General features: G+C 48.3%; 3 protein-coding genes and 1 pseudogene across 6 annotated transcripts in view; 1 reads left to right on the top strand and 3 right to left on the bottom strand.

Moving 5' to 3' along the window:
• The window catches only part of CCDC125 (coiled-coil domain containing 125), a 67,079-nt gene extending 60,013 nt beyond the window's left edge, over positions 1–7,066 (bottom strand). For both annotated transcript variants that reach the window (XM_078365391.1, XM_078365396.1), the window contains exons 1-2: positions 7,026–7,066; positions 5,542–5,659 (exon numbers count right to left, since the gene is read on the bottom strand). The gene's annotated coding sequence lies outside the window, so the exon portion shown is untranslated. The remainder of the gene's footprint in view (positions 1–5,541; positions 5,660–7,025) is intronic.
• Positions 1–7,066, bottom strand: part of LOC100389609 (cofilin-1 pseudogene) — a 33,111-nt pseudogene extending 26,045 nt beyond the window's left edge. The window contains exons 1-2 of the transcript XR_013532288.1: positions 7,026–7,066; positions 5,542–5,659 (exon numbers count right to left, since the gene is read on the bottom strand). The product of XR_013532288.1 is annotated as a cofilin-1 pseudogene (transcript). The remainder of the gene's footprint in view (positions 1–5,541; positions 5,660–7,025) is intronic.
• LOC144581446 (uncharacterized) overlaps positions 1–20,037 on the top strand; it is a 60,493-nt gene that overhangs the window by 8,974 nt on the left and 31,482 nt on the right. For both annotated transcript variants that reach the window (XM_078365408.1, XM_078365409.1), the window contains exon 2: positions 16,082–16,188. In XM_078365408.1, coding sequence (XP_078221534.1) covers positions 16,082–16,188 — 107 coding nt within the window. The remainder of the gene's footprint in view (positions 1–16,081; positions 16,189–20,037) is intronic.
• LOC144581447 (uncharacterized) overlaps positions 13,107–20,037 on the bottom strand; it is a 28,590-nt gene continuing 21,659 nt past the window's right edge. The window contains exons 4-5 of the mRNA XM_078365410.1: positions 13,625–13,721; positions 13,107–13,235 (exon numbers count right to left, since the gene is read on the bottom strand). The gene's annotated coding sequence lies outside the window, so the exon portion shown is untranslated. The remainder of the gene's footprint in view (positions 13,236–13,624; positions 13,722–20,037) is intronic.

The raw sequence follows: 20,037 nt of genomic DNA, 5'->3' as shown, positions 1-20,037 counted from the left end.
CAGTGCGACATGTGACCACACTACTGTAGGTGATGACTAGGGAGGTATCCCCGCCCTTTGGTCCACACCTCAGCATGGCTTCCGCCGGTGAAGGAAGAGGTATGTGGAGAAGTGGGGACTCCCTGGATGGGTCAGAAGGCCTGGGGTAGCCTCTAGATTCTTTTTTTTTTTTTTTAATTGAGACAGAGTCTCACTGTGTCACCCAGGCTGGAGTGTAGTGGTGCGATCTCAGCTCATTGCAACCTCCACCTCTGGGGTTCAAGCGATTCTCCTGCCTCAACCTCCCAAGTAGCTGGGACTACAGGTGTATACCACCATGCCTGGCTAATTGTTGTATTTTTTATTTTAATAGAAGTGGGGTCTCATCATGTTGCCCAGGCTGGTTTCAAACTCCTGGGCTCAAGCAATCTACCTGCCTCAGCCTCTCAAAGTACTGAGGCGACAGGCGTGAACCACTGCACCCAGCGGAGTCTCGGTTCTCACACTAATACACCACGTGAACCTCTCCAGGCCTCCATTTCTTTAGTTGTCAGGCAGAGGCAATAATAGCTACTTCCCACATTGTTGAAGTAGATAAAGAAAATGAGTGCATCATATAAAGCTTAGTCCACAGACTGATATGCAGAAATAACACATTAACTTCTTCTACATTTTGTTTTTAAATGTTTTAATTTTTTTACTCAGTAATAATGTCACGTGGTGCCCAATGGGAAAGATACAAAAGGATCTGCAAGAAGATCTTCTTCTCTTTTATCCTCTGAGTCAGGGTCTCCCTCTGTCACCCAGGCTGCAGTGCAGAGGAGCAACCACAGCTCACTGCAGCCTCAAACACTCAGGTCAGGTCATCCTCCAACCTCAGCCTCCTGAGTAGCTGGGACGACAGGCATGCACCACCACACCCAGCTAATTTTGTTTTTGTTTTTGTTTGTTTTGTTTGAGACAGGGTTTTCCCATGTTGTCCAGGCTGGTCTCAAACTCCTGGACTCAGTTCAAGGGATCCTCTTGCCTCAGTCTCCCAAAGTCCTGGGATTACAAGTGTAAGCCACCATGCCTGGCCTGAAAATTTCCTTCTTACCCCATCCTTTGGCCACCCAGTTTCTCTCTGCAGAGGCAACCACTGTTCCTAGTGTCTTGTTGAAATATCACATTTCTTTATTTCCTTAAAACAATCTAATTTCCAAGGACCCGCTGAGCTGGAGATAATGTAAGCTCAGCCCTTCGTGGGGTGGGGATCTCACCTGGCATCAAGGCAAGGATGGAGGAGGGGGCAGGGACTTCTAGTTATCCATTATGTCCCATGTTGGTGACTTTGGAGATGCCCTTTGTACCAGGAATGTAGAATCCTCAGAGTCAAGGAAAGGGAGGAGCTGAAACCTGAGCGCTACATTACTCCAGTAAGCCGGGGAGTTGGTCCTCAAAATGTTAAAGAGAACCTGAAAATTGCAAGCACAAAACTCCCCAGCAATAATGGATGATGCTTCCTCTCACTGGAATAATATGCATTACTTAAAATTTTAACTGTGGACAGTGTGGAGATATTAAGAGTTCTTAAGCTATAATGTAAAGTTAAAAATAAATAAGTTCTAGACACAGCTAAGGCACCACATCTTTCAGGAGGCTTTGCTCATCCTTCCCCCTGTCAAAAGCTATTAGGTTGTGAAAAGCAACTGTGATTCTTGCTATCACTTTCAATGACAAGAACTGCAATTACTTTTGCACCAACCTAATAGATTGGGTGCTTTTTCTGAGCTTCCGCAGCCTCCAGAGCCTCCCCCATTACAGGTTTCACAGCACAAGGCTTTAACTCCCAGTGGCTTCAGTGAGCTGGTTAACCCAGCAGAGCGGGGAGCCGGATGGCCTGGCCACAGTCTTGGCTCCTATTTTCTAGCTGTCTGACCTTGAGCAAGTTATTTCACCTCTCTGTGCTTCATGAACTGGTACAAGTAACAGTTAGTTCTGAGGGCTGTAGTCAGGATGAAATGTGATGTCTTTGTAAAATCCTTGTCACGCTCAATAAATGTTCATTACTATGGTGTTTTCCTCTCTGCGCCAGACCACAAGTTCCATGCAGGCAACAATCTTGTCTTTTTTTTTTTTTTTTTTTTAATTGAAACAGAGTCTAGCTCTGTTGCCCAGGCTGGAGTGTAGTGGCGCGATCTCAGCTCACTGTAACCTACCAGGTTCAAGCAATTCTGAGTAGCTGGGATTACAGGCGCATGCCACCACACCCAGCATCGTCAGTAGAGACAGAGTTTCACCATGTTGACCAGGCTGGTCTTGACCTCCTGACTTCAAGTGATCCACCTGCCTTGGCCTCCCAAAGTACTGGGATTACAGGCATGAGTCACTGCACCTGACCTCTTGTCTTTTTCTTACCTGTGTTCCCAGCACCCAGAATAGAGCCTGGCACCAGGCAGGCACTCAGAAAGGGTTTGCTGAATGAGCGCAAACATTCATTCCACAAATATTTATCAAGGTGCTTAAGAAATCTGTCTCTCTGAGCCAGATCCTAGGGGGACAAAGGTGAATGAGACATGTAGTCTGTGCTCTCATGGGGTTTATACCCTCATGTGAAAGACAGCCAATAAATAAGTAGTCAAATAAGTAAACAAGAAAATACAAGCTATTGCTTATTGTGATGGAGAAAATGAAATGGGTGTGATGCAGAGAAACTGTTCCTCCAGATGGGCAATCAAGGAAGGCCTCCCTGAGATGGTGGCTGTGAGACAAGACATGGAAGGAGCTAGCCATGGGAAGAGCTGGGACAACAGCCTTTCAGACAGAGAGCACAGCAAGTGCAAAGGCCCTGAGGCAGGAATGCTCTCAAGAGGCCAGCTGGGCTAAAGAAGGATGAGGAAGCAGAATGGTGGGCAGGAGCGGGGAGGCTAGCAGGGGTCCATCATGCAGTCCCTTGTCAAGCAGGACTAGCAGGCTGGAGTTCCCCCTGGCAGCAGTGAGCAGCCATTGGGAAAGTTTCAGTGGGAGAGGGGTGTCAACACTGCCTTTGTATCCACGAGCCCCCCCACACAATGGGAACATTCCCAGCCTAAATCTGGAGGCGTCTGCTTCTCAAGGCAGCATCTGAGCTCAGCCTGGAGGACTCAGCCTGGGAGTCGCTGCCATCCATCCTTGCCTCTGCCTTGTCTCAAATCAGATTCGAGGCCCCATTAATATAAATGAGGCCCTTTGCTGACTCGATTTCCAAATGAGTCCAGACGTTCAAGTTCTCTATTCCAGGAAATGTGAAATTTATGTAACGAAAATTAAAAGAGAAACCGGGGAAGCACTTCCTTAAGTGCCTGCTTCCCGGGTAAGCGAGCCAGTTCTGTGTGTCTGGCAGAAGATGGATGAAGGTGCCATCAAGGGCTGCTGGGAGGCTGTGGCCATCAGGAAGGATGGGAGGGGGTGGCCGGGGAGCCCCCTGAATCCCCTTTCTTCCCTCAAAGAGGGAGTTATGGTACGAATGGAAAACCCAACATTATGTTCTCAGTCATAAGTGGGAGCTTAGCTATGAGGATGCAAAGGCATAAGAATGAGACAATGGGCCGGGTGCAGTGGCTCATCCCAGAACTTTGAGAGGCCAAGGTGAGCAGATCAGGATTTCAAGACCAGGCTGGCCAACATGGTGAAATCCTGTCTCTAGTAAAAATGCAAAAATTAGCCAGGTTTGGTGGCACACACCTGTAATCCCAGCTACTCGGGAGGCTGAGGCAAGAGAATCACTTGAACCTAGGAGGCAGAAGTTGCAGTGAGCCAAGATTGCGCCATTGCACTCCCGCCTGGGTGACAGAGTGAGACTCCATCTCAAAAAAAAAAAAAGAATGATACAATAAACTTTCAGAACTCAGAGGGAAAAGGTGGGAAGGGGGTGAGGGATAAAAAACTACAAATTGGGTTCAGTGTATACTGCTCGGGTGAAGTGGATACTGCTCGGGTGATGGGTGCACCAACATTTCACAAATCGTCACTGAAGAACTTACTCATGTAACCAAATACCACCGTCTATTCCCGAAAAAATCTATGAAATAAAAAAATCTAAAAAAAGAGAGCCATGGTAATAATAGTTTATGTTCCTTGCTACACGTCTAGCCCTGTTCTGAGCACTACTTACATGGATCATCTCATGACAACATGATGGAGTAAGCACTACCATTTTTCCAGATGGGAAGCTAAGGCTCATACTGGCAAAATGACTTGATCAAGGTCACAGAGCAAAACAGTGGCCATAACAGGACTCAGGTCTATTTCACTAATACTCACACAGACCCTCTTGTCCAGAGCTGAGACCGTTTGGAATGGCAGAACAGCTCATGAGTGGAGACCTGGGCTTGAATTCAAGCTCCAACTACTAACCTGCTGTGTGACCTTGGATAAGTCACCTCCTTCCCCGAGGATCAGTTCTTTCACAATCACAGCCCCTTCACCACGAGATTCGTCTCTGAACTAAAGGAGATAATGCACCAAGATGCCAAGCGCAGGATTTCAGCTTTTCAGGATTTCAAACCCTCTCAAACTGTTTTTTAAAAAGAAAAATGAGTATAAACTCATAGAATTGAAAAACAGGGCAACTGACTTCAGGTGTGGCTGGATCCAGGGCCTCTAAAGATATCATAAGGGATGAGTTTTTCCTCTCTCTTTCCTTGTAGTGGACTCTCACTGGGAATTCCAGGGTTATAGAATTCTTACAGCTAGAAATCCTGATGGAAAAGGAGCTCTTTTTCCCAACAGGGCAGCAAAAATTCCAGGATCCACTCTGATTGGACCAGCTTGGGTCAGATACTCATCCTATAACTAATCTCTAGTTATAAGAGCAAGAGGGATGGAGTATGCTGATTGGGTGACCTGGATCACACGCCCACCCCTGGAGTCTGAGGGATGGGTACAGAAGGCCCAGGTGGAACCATTTGGAAAGTAAAGGGAAGAGGTTAGGTTCCCTAAAGGAAAACTGGGGTGCTGTTACCAGAAAAATTGTGAGTGGCTTCCAGGCCAGCACAAATGCCAGCTTGTACCCTTGGCACATAGTAGGCCCTAAGCAAATGTCTGTTCAATTGAATGAGCAAATATCTACCCCCAGAGATGGCGGTAAAGATAAAATAAAATAATGCATGCAGAGTCCCTGGCATTCAATAAATATTATTTGAAAGGAACAAAATGTGCTCAGATTGGGTTTGGATTCTAGTCATGTGCTGATGAGCCCAGATGCCGGAAGGAGCCAGAAGGAGAGGCTTCCTTTGCCTCATCCCTGCCTCCTGCACATTTACTGCCCAGCCCTGGGCCGGGCGAGGACACCGTCAAGAGAGTGAGGCACTTGCCTCTGATGGCAAATGTAAGATGCACCCAAAAACTGAGTAATCAAGAGAAATAATATCTAATGCAATATTTTTAACAATCAATATTCATGCAAAAGTCCATGAGGAATGAAATATCAACATTTTAAATAAAGACATCCATATACACACATTTGCATGTCATTTATATTTAAATATCCAGACACATACACATACGAACATTTTCACAGACATTTTACATCAATTTACTTACATCTATGCTCGGGGCCACTGCACTGCACAGCTCCAGGAGGTCCCATTTCATTGCAATCTGTGTGAATGGCACTCCCTGATTGGTGTAGGCATAGCCTCTGTGACTGAACACAGCAAACCTGTACATGAAGAAACATGTATGTGCATTGCCACCCATGTGTACGGGCATAACCACCTCTATGCCACCAATGTGTGCCACATAACATCACACACACAGATGCCCCGAGAGATTTGACTACACGACACAGTCACATACATGTTCGTGCTCCTGCCTCAGGGCCTTTGCACTTGCTGTTCCCTCTGCCTGGAATGCTCTTGCAAATAACCACGTAACTCCCTCTTTTACCTCCTTCAAGTTGTCCTCAAAAGTCACTTTCTCAGTGAGGCCTTCCCTGACACACTCACGACCCCACTGCTTTCTAAAATTGCAACATCCCCCTTACAGCTGGAATCTCCCAGCCCTGCTTTCTTTTCCTTCTTAGGACTTATTATCATCTGATATAATAGCTATTTTCTTTCATGGCATATTTGATATCTCTCTACCTCACTAGAGCATCAGCTCTACTCTTGCAGGGATTTTTGCTTGCTTTGTTCAATGCTATGGTCTCAGCCTTTAGAACGATACCTGGCACGCAGTATTGTTGCCACATGACAGCATGAATAGGTATTCAACAAAAAAGTATTTGTTGAATAAATGAAAAAGGCCAGGGAAGTGGGGATCCCTGAGGATGACTGAGGCCAAATTTCCCACTACGCCAGCAGGAAGGCAACCCAGAGCCAGATGCAGATTGATGCCAAGAATTAAGGAACAATGCACGGTACAGAGTAAGTGCCATGAGAGTATTATCTCATTTAATCCTCATAACAGTCCTATGAGGTATTACCATTCACTTCATTTTACATTAGAGGGAACTAAGGCACTTAGAGGTTAACTCACTTGCCCATATGCCATGGCACAGAAGAGGCAAAGCTGAGACTCAAACCCAGGCAGCCTGACTCACACAGCCCAGACACCCCCCCCCCACACACACACACACACACACACACACACACACACACACACGTTGCCTCACCAGGACCTCCCAGCCTTCAAACAATTCTCAGAAATGAGAACTCCCGGCCGGGCACCATGGCTAACACCTGTAATCCCAGCACTTTGAGGTCAAGAGTTCCAGACCAGCCTGGGTAACATGGTGAAACCCCATATCTACTACAAACACAAAAATTAGCTGGCCATGGTAGCACACACCTGTAATCCCAGCTACTCAGGAGGCTGAGGCAGGAGAATCACTTGAACCCTGGAGGCAAAGGTTGCAGTGAGCCAAGATCGCACCACTACACTCCAGCCTGGGTGACAGAGTGAGACTCCATCTCAAAAAGAGGAAACCAGAAATGAGAACCCCCTTCCCCCAGACTGAGTCTTTAGAGTCCCCGTGTTTCCCACCCCTCTCCATTGTCCCCACTGCATCCCAGCCAAGAGCAAACCTGCGTCCCTGGTGATGCAGGAAGCTGTAGGCTGTCCGGTTGTCATGGCGACAGCCACCAGTCCCTGTAAACAGTCTTGCCTCCTGGCTGCCTGGCTGACTCGCTCTCATCACCCTCAGACGCCGTGTCCTGGACCTTGCTGCACACAAGTGTGTGCTGCACCCCGTTCTGGGTGGCTGGGTGAGCCAAAGATCCAAAACATCCATCCTGCTTCCCACCTGGGGGGTTGGGGGAACAGGAGACGTAGAAGCAGCAAACCTGGGTCCTCACTGCCCTTCCTGCCCCTTCTTGGCTGCGTGACCTTTAGGAGTGCCTTCTCCGTGACTCAGGTCTCTTGTCTCTACTTTACAGGGTAGTCATGAGGAAGATGAGTTCTTTTCTTCCTTCCTTCATTCATTCAACAGATAATAATCGAACACGTTCCATGTGCCAGGCAATGGCCTAAGTGTTGGTGACATAGCAGTGACCAAGGAAGACCTGGTCCTCTGGGAGATACATGACAAACCAATTCTGGGAAGAAAATAATATAGGTGCATGTGTGTGACCGGGGAAAGAGGACAGGGCTACTTTTTTTAGGTGATCAGGAAAAACCTCCCTGAGGAAGTACCATTTGAGCTAGACCAAAATAAGAAGATGGCCAGGCAAAGGTATGGGAAAAGAAGTATTCTAGGAAGCAAGTGCAGCAGGTGCAAAGGCCCCGAGGCAGGGATGACCCAGCCTATTTACAGGACAGAAGGCCCTTCCCTCAAAATAATGCTAGGAGGGTGGGCCCGAGGTGAGAACTCTGGTGCTGCAGGTAGAGGGAAAGAAAGCGAACGCTGATGTGGGATGCTGCATGGGATGCAGGTGGAGATGCTCTCACAGCCAGCGGCCAAGTGCAGCTTCCAGCTCCTGGAGGGCAGCTCTCAGACTTGGGGTCTGAGCTTCTGCACCAGGATAGAGCAGAACAGTGGCAGTAGCAGTACAACATATTCCAGATGCTTTGCATATACTAACTAGTTTAATCCTTACTACCCTGAAAGAGAGGTTACTGAGATGATTGAATAGTAGTACAGCTGAATACACACCTGGCTGCAAAGCCCATCATCCCAGCCATCATGCTGGAATCTCTGTAAATGGGCAAAGAGACTCAGTCCAAAGCCTCCAGGAGTGGTGGGGACAGTGGCGGATGTGGCCTGTGTAGAGGACTCCAGCTCCAGCCCGTGTGGCAGTGTGTGGGAATGCAGACTCACAGTGGCAAGATGTTCTAATTTTCTAAAATAAGCCAGACTGCTGTGTGAACTCTCCTGATTTTAAAATGTTGACTCCATTGTTATTTTCAATATCGGATGGTCAAATAAGACATAACCTCATTCTAGACCTCCAGATGGGACCGGCTACATAATTCGTGGGGTCCAATACAAAATGAAAATGCAGGACCCCTTGTTCAAAAGTTAAGAATGTCAAGCCAGCGACAGCAGAACACTAAACCGAGCTCAGGTTGCTTCTAAGTGTAAAGCATACTGGGGCCCTGTGCAAATGGCCTCGCATGAGCATGAAGCCAGCTCTGCCTCAAACGTGGGCACCTCCTAAGAACTTGTTGAATTAAGTGGAAGGAAGGGGTCAGGCACAGTGGCTCATGCCTGTAATCCCAGCACTTTGGGAGGCCGAGGTGGACAGATGACTTGAGTTCCAGACCAGGCTGGAGTTCCAGACCAGCCTGGCCAACACGGTGAAACCCCGTCACTACCAAAAAATACACAAAAATGGTGGTGCACACCTGTAGTCCCAGCTACTCAGGAGGCTGAGGTGGGAGAGTCACTTGAACCTGGGAGATGAAGGCTGCGGTGAGCCGAGCTTGCACCACTGTGCTCCAGCCTAGGCAATGGAGCAAGACCCTGTCTCTAAATAAATAACTAAATGGAAAGAAGGGGAAAAGGAAGGAAAATGAACACCTATACAGCACGTACTATGCATCAGACATAGCTTTATAAAATAACAATACTTATAAAGCACTCACCACATGCCAGGCACCATAGGCAGTAATGCATCTAAACCTCACACCAGCGCTGTAAGATGGTGCTCTTGTGAATCCCGTTTTCCAGATAAGGAAACTGGGACTCAGGGAAGTGAAGCCACTTGGTCACTGCTAATTACTGGGGTGGCAAGGGGTGAGGGAGAACAAATGGAAAATATAAGAGGGAGACCAAGGCAAGAGGAAGAGAAGACATCCCAAGCCTGTCTCCCAAGCTGGACTGTGTTCAGGTTTCTGCCAAGACCACGTGGAATTTGGAGAGGCCGCCATACCCCAGAGAAGGGCCCGTGGCGTTTCTGAATCACGGTGCCATCCGCCCCGGCTTGGCTTCTATCCGGTGATCCAATTACTAAATGTAGCCGCATTCTTTAAAAATGTCTTTCCTCTTATGTAATGCAATAGTGACAAACGCCAAACAGATGGTGCTGTGACAAGCTTTTTAAAAGTTGATTAGGAGCTCATCTTTCAAAATTAATGTATGGGCATTTAAACAAGCTTCAGCCGGCCACAAAACTCAACCGAGAATCCATAAGGGACAAATTGCTCGGTGGACTGGCTACACTCACAACCTTCCCGGCCAGGGTTTGCTGGGAAAAGTTTGGGGAATGGTAATAGCATGGGTCAGGTTGACTTGTGAGACAGGGTCAAAAAGACACCTGGTTTGGGCAGAGAGGAGAAATGCCTTGGGCCTCCCGAAAGCTCAAGAGGCTAGAGCCTCCTCAATCTATTTACCAAGACTTTTTTTTTTTTTTTCTCAAAATTGTACACTGTCTTCGAGAGAGGGGACAGTCTCTCCCTGCCTCAGGAGGGAAGCAGGTTAGTCACAAACTATGTCAGATGCTGCCAGCGAGCTGTTTCACCCCCACCCTTTCTTCCTCAGTGTTTAGGGATGAGATGATTTCATTTGGAGCCAATTATAGACGGAGTATGCTGGGGATGTGCAAAGAACCCTCCTCAGAACCCTTCCCTCCCACATCACAGGCTGTACCCTGCCAGGATGGGCAAGAACAAGAGGCCAGGCGCCCAGCCCCAGGTCCGACCCCAGGGTTTCTGAAGGCCATGCATTCCTAAGTTATAGCTTGGGTCTGTCAAGCTAGGATGCCAAGCTGTTGGCTAGACAAAACCTGTTGGCCTCAGAAGTTCAGAGCTGTGTGAGCTTAAAGATCACCACTGTTCAGATGGGGAAACAGACTCAGAGAAGGGAAGCAGCTTGCTCAGGGTCCCATGGCAAGTTGGCAGCAAAGCCAGAGAGGTGAATGGTGGCTTCTCTACCACCCACGAGGAGGATGCCTGTGGTCTGAAACCTGCTCAGCATCCATTCCCACTGCTTCTGAGGCAAGAGTCCCAGGTTTCCTTCTTGGTTTATGTGGTTCAAGTAGGACTGACCATGCCTCCACTTCCAAGGATATGAACCTGACCCAGCACCGGCCAATCAAAACAGAGCATTCCCCCTACCCTACCCGCCAGTTGATTCAGGAATATGAACCAGGGTTGTGAGGTGAGGCAGCAGCTTCAACCTTTAAACCCCTGGATCCAGCCATACCTGAAGGCAGTCTTATCCTGGTTATTTTCTTTACATGAGCCGATCAATTCTCCTTGTTCAAGTTCGCTGAGTTGAGTTCTTTCACTTACTTCCCAAAGGGTCTTGACTAATAGAAAGACTTGGAGGTCCTCGGGTATAGGGCAAGGCTCTGAAACGTAACACTGAGTGTTCCTCATCTCCATCCCCAACACATTACTGGCCTCATCCCCAGAAGATTCCCCAAGTCTCTGCTCAAGCTCCAGTAACACACTCAAAAGGGAGTACCCAAGGTAAATGTCCCATTTCATGGTACACAAGAGACTGCTCTTCCTTCTGGGTATCCATAACCAAGCTGCTCCCCACCACAGCCTCTGCCTTCCTATTTGGTCAAGAGCACAGGCTTTGCACTCCAGTTCAAATCCCAGTCCCAATGATTCCTAATCATAAGACCTTGGACAAGTCATGTGACCATCCTGAGGTTCAGTTTCCCGTCTGTGAATGGGGAAAAGATCACCTACCTCACACAATCCATGAGAGGATTAAAACAAGTACTACACTATTTAGGGGCTGAAAATGTTGGTAGCTACCAAGAACTACAAAAAGTATACACTGTGGAGCTGGGGCAATCACTGAGCACAGCGTGTTTGGGAAGACAGCACCTACACATATCAAACGATTGCCACCTAAAACAGCTTCCTGCAGCCAAAACAAGTGTAAGGGGAGAGGCAGGGAGTGCTGGCTGCGGGGTACGAGTCAAGCAGCCCCTTGCTGACCTCATGGCTGCCTGCTTCTTTCTCCCCTCCATGGCCCCTTGGCCCAGGCTTCTCACCCCAGACCAGCACACACAGATGCTGCTGACATGCTCACCCAGTGACTCATTTACACTCCCAGAGAGCAGGAACAGACAGTGATTCCCAGAAGCGCCCAGAGTCCTGATTTAGGAAGGAGGACAGAGTAGCAGTAACATTTGTACCCGTTCCTGCCCAGTCCCAAGGACAGCTGAAAGATAAACCTCCTCCCCCAACACCATGGCAGGGAAGTCTGAACCAGCCCGCTTGGAACTAGCAAGAGACTGAGCTATGATTCCCCCAAAAGGTTCTTTATTCATTACAGTGGTGCTTCCTGAAGTGGAGGACTCATATTTTAAGTGCTTTTACCCGAACTCAGGATGTAGCATTAAATACCTGGCTCCAGTACTGATCCATGCTACAAGATGGAGAACCTTGAAAACATTCTGCCAAGTGAAAGCAGCTAGTCACGAAAGACCACACAATGTGTGATTCCACTTACATGAAACGTCCAGAATAGGCAAATCCATAAAGACAAAAAAAGATGAGTGCTTGCTGAGGGCTAGAGGGGTCGGAGCAGGGAGAGATGCTAATGAGTGCAGGTTCTTTAGAGGGGGACACAAATGCTCTAAATTAGACTGCGGTGATGATTGTATAATTTTTTGTATATACTGAAAACAATGGAACTGTACACTTTAAATAGTGTGGTACATGAATTTGCTGTTAAAAAATGTTTATGACAACCAACTCCTAAAGGAAGAAAATTAGCACCCTTTTAAGTCTTTTATTTTATTTATTTTATTATTATTTTTTTTTGAGACAGGGTTTCCCTCTGTTGCTCAGGCTGGAGTGCAACGGCGGGATCACGGCTCACTGCAACCTCTGCCTCCAGGCACAGGTGATCTTCCCACATCAGCCCCCTGAATTGCTGAGGCTACAGGCACCCACCACCACACCCAGCTAATTTTTGTATTTTTTTTTTAGAGATGGGGTTTTGCCATGTTGCCCAGGCTGGTCCCAAACTCTCAGGCTTAAGCAGTCTACTCACCTAGGCCTCCCAAAGTGCTGGGATTCCAGTATAATTTTTCTAATTTGTCAAGGAGCAAGTCTCCACTGGCTATGAGTGTGTTCTTCCTATCACTCCACACTTGCTAGTTTCTTGTTGGAATCAGGAGAGCAGGCTTCATGCTCAGCATCTCGAGCAGGAAACAGTGGACTTCCTTGGTTTCCATTGTATTTATTTTTTTGATTTTTGTTGTCGTTGTTGTTGCTTTTGGAGAGAGAGTCTCACTCTGTCATCCAGACTGGAGTGCAGTGGTGCCATCTCAGCTCACTGCAACTTCCGCCTCCCAGCTTCAAGCAATTCTCCTGCCTCAGCCTCCTGAGTAGCTGGGATTACAGGTGCCCGCTACATGCTTGGCTCATTTTTGTGTTTTTAGTAGAGACAGGGTTTCTTTTTTTTCCTTCTTTCTTTTTTTTTTTTAATTTCAAAACCTAATTTTTGCTGAGAGACAGAGTTTCATTATGTTGGCCAGGATGGTCTCGAACTCCTGACCTCAAGTGATCCACCACTTCAACCTCCCAAACTGCTGGGATTACAGGCATGAGCCACTGCCTGTAGATGGAGGGGAGGGGAGGGGAGGGGAGGGGAGGGGAGGGGAGGGGAGGTGAGAGGAGGGGAGGGGTTCGTTCAAGACCAGCCTGGTAAATGGGGTGAAACCATGTATCTACTAAAAATACAAAAATTAGACAGGTGTGGTGGTGGACACTTGTAATCCCAGATACTAGGGAGACTGAGTCAGGAGAATCACTTGAGGTGGAGGTGGAAGATGCAGTGAGCCAAGATTGTGCCACTGCACTCCTGACTGGGCAAGAATAGTGAAACTCTATCCAAAAAAAGAAGAAAGAAGAAGGAAGGAAGGAGGGAGGGAGGGAAGGAAGAAGGAGGGAATGGAAGGAGGGAGGGAGGGAGGGAAGGAAATAGAGAGTTCATTAAAAAATCAAGTGTACGATAAGGAGAATAGATAGGGCAAAGGCTTGTAGGGAAGCCCTGAAGGGCGGGAGATGTCGGTAGGGCTGTGACTCAGCTGGCACTGAGTGGAAGCATAAAGCTATTTTCAGTGTCAACATAATGACAAGCCTTGTTCCTTCAGTCTCAAAATTGCAGACTTCTCCCCACTCATTGGTCCTGTGGGATCCCAAGCCCTGCAGTTGCCCTGCCATCCCAGAGGCTTTGGAAAGAGGCGTTCTGGATGGTTAGGGGGTGTGGACTGACCTCAGGGCAGGAACAAGGCCAGAGCTGCTCCAGCTTCTCCCGGTCCCTCCCTCCGCACCGGGGGTGGCCGGCCGATCGCCCCAGCAACATCTTGTTCCTGCAAGAGATGGGGCTGGCTCAGTGGAAAGATGGCTCTCCTAGGCTCGAGGGACATTTGCTTTTGGGGGCCCTTCCTCCTAGCTTGTGACTGCCCTATATAAAGACAAGTAAAATCCAGGCTAGATTTGTGATCTGCCATTATTATTATTATTATTATATTATATCACCAGATTTTTTCTTCTGGTTTTAAAAGAAACTAAAATTACAATGTCTCTGTGGGCCCTAAAAGTGTATGGGCCCTGAGCCCTCATAAATCACCCTTGGGATGGCCACAGAGCCAGCAATCCTCAGAGGCCACAGGGGCATTCCAGCATCAGCTTTGAGGGTCTGGGGAGGTAGCTCCATCACATCCCTCCTGGGCAAACCCAGGCAAGTTGCTTAACTGCTCTGTGCCCCCTTTTCCTCCTCTGTTGAGCGGCCACACCGGGGAGTGGCTAAGAACACAGCCTCCGGAATCGGGTGGGGTCTGGGACCTGGCTCCCAGGAGCCTCCCTCTCCTCCGTGGAAGACGGGATATCAATCATCTTCACCCCTCTGAGATGCTGGTAGGGAGGCCATCAGATGCTGTGCACCGAGAAAATAAAAAGGATCATAATAACAGACAACCAGCTGGGCTCGGTGGCTCATGCCTGACATCCCAGCACTTTGGGAGGCTTAGGCGGGTGGATTGCTTGAGGTCAGGAGTTCAAGACCATCCTGGCCAACGTAATGAAACCCCATCTCTACTAAAAATAACAAAAATCAGCTAGGCGTGGTGGCACTTGCCTGCAATCCAGCTACTTGGGAAGCTGAGGCATAAGAATCTCGAACCCAGGAGGTGGAGGTTGCAGTGAGCTGAGATCACGCCATTGCACTCCAACCTGGGCGACAGAGCAAGACTCTGTCTCAAAATAATAATAACAATAATAAGAGCAGCTAACTATTTCAGCAACAAGAATGAACCAGCTAATGTTGCAAGTGCAGTCACATGGATGAACCTTGGAAACCTTGTAAGGAACAAAGGCAGTCAAATTCTAAAGAGCACATCCTGCGTGTTTTCATTGATGTAAAGCTGGAAAGAAACAAAACAAAACAAAATGAAATGGTGCTGTGGTGTTTAGGACTCCACACTGAGGCTTGTAAAGCTTGAAAGGAAGGCACACGATGGATCACCAGAGAAGTCAGGGTGGTGGCCTCCTTTATAGGGAGGGAGGGGCTGAGAGAGGGGGCATGTGCAGGTCTGGGGGGCTGGCCAGGCTCTGTTCCTTGCCTGGCCAGTGTCTACCAAGGTGTGCGATCTTCCCAAACATTTGTTAACCTGTTCATATGTTTTTAAGCCAATTTTCTATAGCTATAATCCAAGTCTTTAAAAAATGCAAAATAAGCCTGGTGCAGTGGTTCACTCCTGTAATCCCAGCACTTTGGGAGGCCGAGGCAGGCCGATCACAAGGTCAAGAGATCGAGACCATCCTGGCCAACATGGTAAAACCTCATCTCTACTAAAAATACAAAAAGTAGCTGGGCGTGGTGGTGCGTGCCTGTAATCCCAGCTACTTGGGAGGCTGAGGCAGGAGAATTGCTTGAACCTGGGAGGCAGAGGTTGCCATGAGCCTAGATCGTGCCACTGCACTACAGCCTGGCAACAGAGAAAGACTCCATCTCAAATAATAATAATAATGCAAAGTAATATCATTTTAATGATATTATTATAATATATTATATTATATCGTAATACAATATAATACTGGGCCTGGCACAGTGCTCACATCTGTAATCCCGACACTTTAGGGAGCTAAAATGGGCAGATCGCTTGAGCCCAGGAATTCCAGACCAGCCTGGGCAACATGGCAAAACTGTGTCTCTGCAAAACACACAAAAATTAGCCGGGTATGGTGGCAAGCACCCGTAGTCCCAGTTGCTTGGGTGGACAAGACAGGAGGATGGGTTGAATCCGGGAGGTAGAGGCTGCAGTGAGTCGAGATCGTGCCACTGCACTCCAGCCTGGAAGACAGAGCAAGACCCCCGTCAAAAAAGAAGAAAAAAAAGCTGACTGAGTGCCTCCCACGGTGGTGCTAGGCACTGTTGTAAGCGTCTAAGCCAGTGCCTGGCAGCTAATAGGTGTTTTACAAGTGAGAGCATTTAGAGCTGCTATTATTATTGCCATCATTACTACACAGAATGGAGTTCATGTCCCTTGTCTAAAAGGGCTCCTAAGGCCTAACTGTGAACACACGTGTGAAGCACCTGCTTGGTACCCAGCGTGTAGTAGGTGAGTGGCTCATGGCAGGTGTTCCTTATGCTTGACCCAAACTCAGGGACCCTTCTCAAGCTAAATAAACACTTTAAAAATTCCCAACTGACAGACTAATCCCTCTCCAGGCCCATGCCCTTGGCACGCCCGCTCTCACAGCTGCCCGTGGAAAGAATCCAGCTGACGGCTCATGCCTCTCCTCGCTTGGACCCCCCTGCTCTGCCAGTCCTTCCTGGTGAGTTCATGCCCCCATCAGACCTTCCGTCACCTGCTCTGCCAGCCTGGTCCCAGATGGGGAGTGTGGAGAGATGCCTGTCTCGGACACAGCCCTGACTCTCCTTTCTGTCCCTTCCCATTCCTGGTGGGGACTGTCGCCCCTGGGACCCACGTCTCAGCCTTGCCAAAGTACCATGTTTCACATCCCAGAGGATTTGTGTCCAGAAAGAGAAATTCGGGATTAATCAGAGTCTTAAGGCTAGAAAGGCTTCTCCAAAGATTGATGGATAAACTGAAGCTCTAAAATGTGAGTGCCTATCCCAAAGAATGAATCTCTAAGAGTGGAATCTCAGGTCTAGGACAGGTCACTGGGAGGGAGGTTAGAAGGGAGGCTGGCAGGAAGGGCCACCCTATAGTGTGATAATATTGTTGCACATGTATTTACTGGGCATCTACTATGTGCCAGGTTCATCACATTAATTACATCTCATTTTCACAAAATAGGTCTTATTATATCTATTCTGCAGATTAGACATAATGACAGCAGCCCCCACTAGTGGGTATCTACAAGGGGTCAGGTGCTGTGCAAAGGGCTCAGGACTCTCCCTACAATCGTATGTGTTGGTGACTGTCAGGGTCATGTGCAGGGTTTACCCAGAGTCACACAACCAGTCAAGGCCAGAGGTGGAATCTGAACCCAGATCTGTGTGGTCCCAATGCCTCATGTCCAGATGCATCTGTCCCTAACACCCTAACTGGCCTCAGCTCTCCCCGCTCTGAGTTTAGAGTGAGCAGGACTGCTTAATGTTTAAAAGAAGGAAATTAACACCCTCAATGGTAGAACTCCCTGCACAGCCCCCAGGACAGCTCACGTTCCAACAGTATAGTAATGCCTGCACTGGAGAAGCACGTTCAGTGAGAAACACTCCAGACTAGATTTTAGAGCTTGGCTTGGGGGGGTCTGAGCAGTTCAGGGTCAAACCTCGTTTCTGCCATTTGCTATGTATGTGACCTTGGGCACCTCTTTGTATCTCAGTCCACTCGTCTGGAAAGCAGAAATTCTAAAAGTATCCATGATAGATTCTTGCAGTGTTTCACCGGCATTCTGTGTGTGTTAGTGTGACCTCACCTCCTTCCACGCTCCGCCTCATTCACTCTGCTCCTGCCACAGTGGCCTCTTTTCTCTTCAGCGTCCTTGCGTTCGCGGTCCCTCTGCCTGCAAAGCTCTTCCTCCACAGATCCACATGGCTCCTCCCTCATTTCCTTCGGATGTCCACCCAAATATCACCTCCTTTCTGTTGCCCTCAATGAACAGGCTTTTAAAAATAATGGCCAGACGCGGTGGTTCACACCCATAATCCCAGCATTTTGGGAGGCTGAGGCAGGCAGATCGCTTGAGCCAAGGTGTTCGAGACCAGCACGAGCAACATGGGGAAACCCTGTCTCTACAAAAAATGCAAAAATTAGCCAAGCATCATGGTGCATCCTGTAGTCCCAGCTTGGGAGGTGAAAGGATCTGAGGTGAGCCCAGGAGGTTGAGGCTGCAGTGAGCTGCGATTACACCACTGCACTTCAGCCTGGGCAACAGGGCAAGACCCAAAAAAGAAAAACAAATTAACATGCCCAGGACATCACCCTCAGTCTGCTCTCTCTCCTAACATTAATCTCCCATCTGACAAACTGTAGATGCACTTGTCTAATGTCCATCTCCTCCTGGCAGAAGGGAAGGGACCGGGGCTGTTTTCGTCACTGCAGACTCGCCAGTGCCCAGAACAGTGCCTAGCACATGCTCAGCACTGAATGAATGAAGGAGTATAAAGAGCCTGGAATAATTCTCAGCTCATAGGAAGCACTTGATCAGTGTAAGCCAGTATTATAATTAGAATGCATGAAGTGCTTTCCAAGATACCCTGCCCCAGTGGGAGGCAGTCTAGAGGGATAATGTAAGCCAAACCTGGGTCAAACCCTGCTGTGTGACCTTGACTAAGTCACACTGCCTCTCTGAGTTGGTTTGCCCATCCATAAAATGAGAGTAACTAGGCCAAGCGCGGTGGCTCACACCTATAATCCCAGCACTTTGGGAGGCCAACGTGGGTGGATTACAAGGTCAGGAGTTCAAGACCAGCCTGGCCAACATAGTGAAACCCTGTCTCTACTAAAAACTACAAAACTGAGCCAGGCACGGTGGCAAATAGCTGGGATGACAGGCACCTGTCATCCTAGCTACTCAGGAGGCTGAGGCAGGAGAATCACTTCAACCCGGGCAGCAGAGGTTGCAGTGAGCTGAGATTGTGCCACTGTACTCCTGCCTGCACGACAGAATGAGATTCCATCTCAAAAAAAAAAAAAAATGAGAGTAACTAAACTTGGCCTTTAAGGGACTCATGAGGGTTCAATAACCATGTGAGCTCCCTTTTCTTGGCTACCTTCTGGATGTCACAAGCTGTCCTAGGTCCTCATATTGTACCATCTCACTTAGCCCTGCCCTGCCCAATGGGGAATTCCTCTCATTATCTGCATCTTCAGATAAGGCACTTAGTGATCTGAGAGGTGATAAGATTCGCCCAAGTTTACACCACTGGAAGTGGCAGGACCCAGCTCCTAACTGGCTGATCTCCTTGGACACTGGGATTGGGACCCTGCTTGGCCTGGCCCTGACAAGAGAGCAGCTTTTCTCTCCCGGGGTGCTGTCTCAGGCAGCAGAGATGCCCTGGGCTCTACAGCCACATTTGCCCATGCCCGAGTCCCGTCGTTCACCCTTGAGCCCCACTGCTGTCCCCATAGCAGAGCTGGCTCCTGGCATCCTGAGCAGGCCATTCACACCTCACGCAGACCGTGTGGCCCTGGGTCAGATGCCTTGTCCACTGGGCATGAGGTGCCCTCATCTGCCTGTAGCTCCCTGGAATGGACCCCAACTGGAACTGGACACAGTACGTGCAGCGATACAAGGAGATACCACCCCAAGTATCCATGAGCATTTATGAAGCACCTAGTGTGCACCCAGCCCTTTCTTAGGCCTAGGTGGTACAATTTCTCCCTGATACAGAAACCTTGTGTAATCCAATTGGCCTCAATAGGTTGCATACAGCAAGACTCAGCTCCTGCTTTTTAAGTTAACATTATGGAGGGTTTACCATGTACCCTGTTCTAAGCACTTTATCCAAAAGACTGAATGTTTTATTTTTCCTCTGGCTTCCCCATTAGAACGCTGGCTCCACAATTCCAGGAATGTTCATCTGTTTTCTTTACTGTTAGGTCCAACTCCTAGAATTATATCCAGCTCAATTTTTCAAATGTTAAATAAATCTCTGGGACCAATGGAATATGGAACACCTGCTTTGCAGGTGTTTCCCCTAGTTTACAGATAAGGAGACTGAAGATCAGAGAGACAGCTCACCCGAAGTCACACAGCTGATCAGCAGTGGGACCGAAAATGGAACCATCTCTGCTGAAAATAAGCCTAAAGGGATGCTCTTCAGCACTCCACTGCGTTTTTTCAAAAGATCCTATTTCATTAAAAAGATTTGCCTCCAAAAAAAGAAAAAATCAAGGCCAGGCACGATGGCTCACTGCAGTGGCCTGTAATTCCAGCACTTTGGGAGGCTGAAGCTGGCAAATCACCTGAGGTCAGGAGTTCAACACCAACCTGGCCAACATGGTGAAACCCCGTCTCTACTAAAATTACAAAACTTCACCAGGCATGATGGCTCACACCTGTAGTCCCAGCTACTTGGGAGGCTGAGGCAGGAGAGTTCCTTGAACCTGGGAGGCAGAGGTTACAGTGAACTGAGATCATGCCACTGCACTCCAGTGTGTGCAACGGAGTGAGACTCGGTCTCAAAAAAAAAGAAAAAAAATATTTTCAATG

Source organism: Callithrix jacchus, chromosome 2, assembly GCF_049354715.1.
Source record: "Callithrix jacchus isolate 240 chromosome 2, calJac240_pri, whole genome shotgun sequence".
In the NCBI taxonomy this organism is placed as follows: Eukaryota; Metazoa; Chordata; class Mammalia; order Primates; family Cebidae; genus Callithrix; species Callithrix jacchus.
This window is presented reverse-complemented; position numbering and strand designations above follow the sequence as displayed.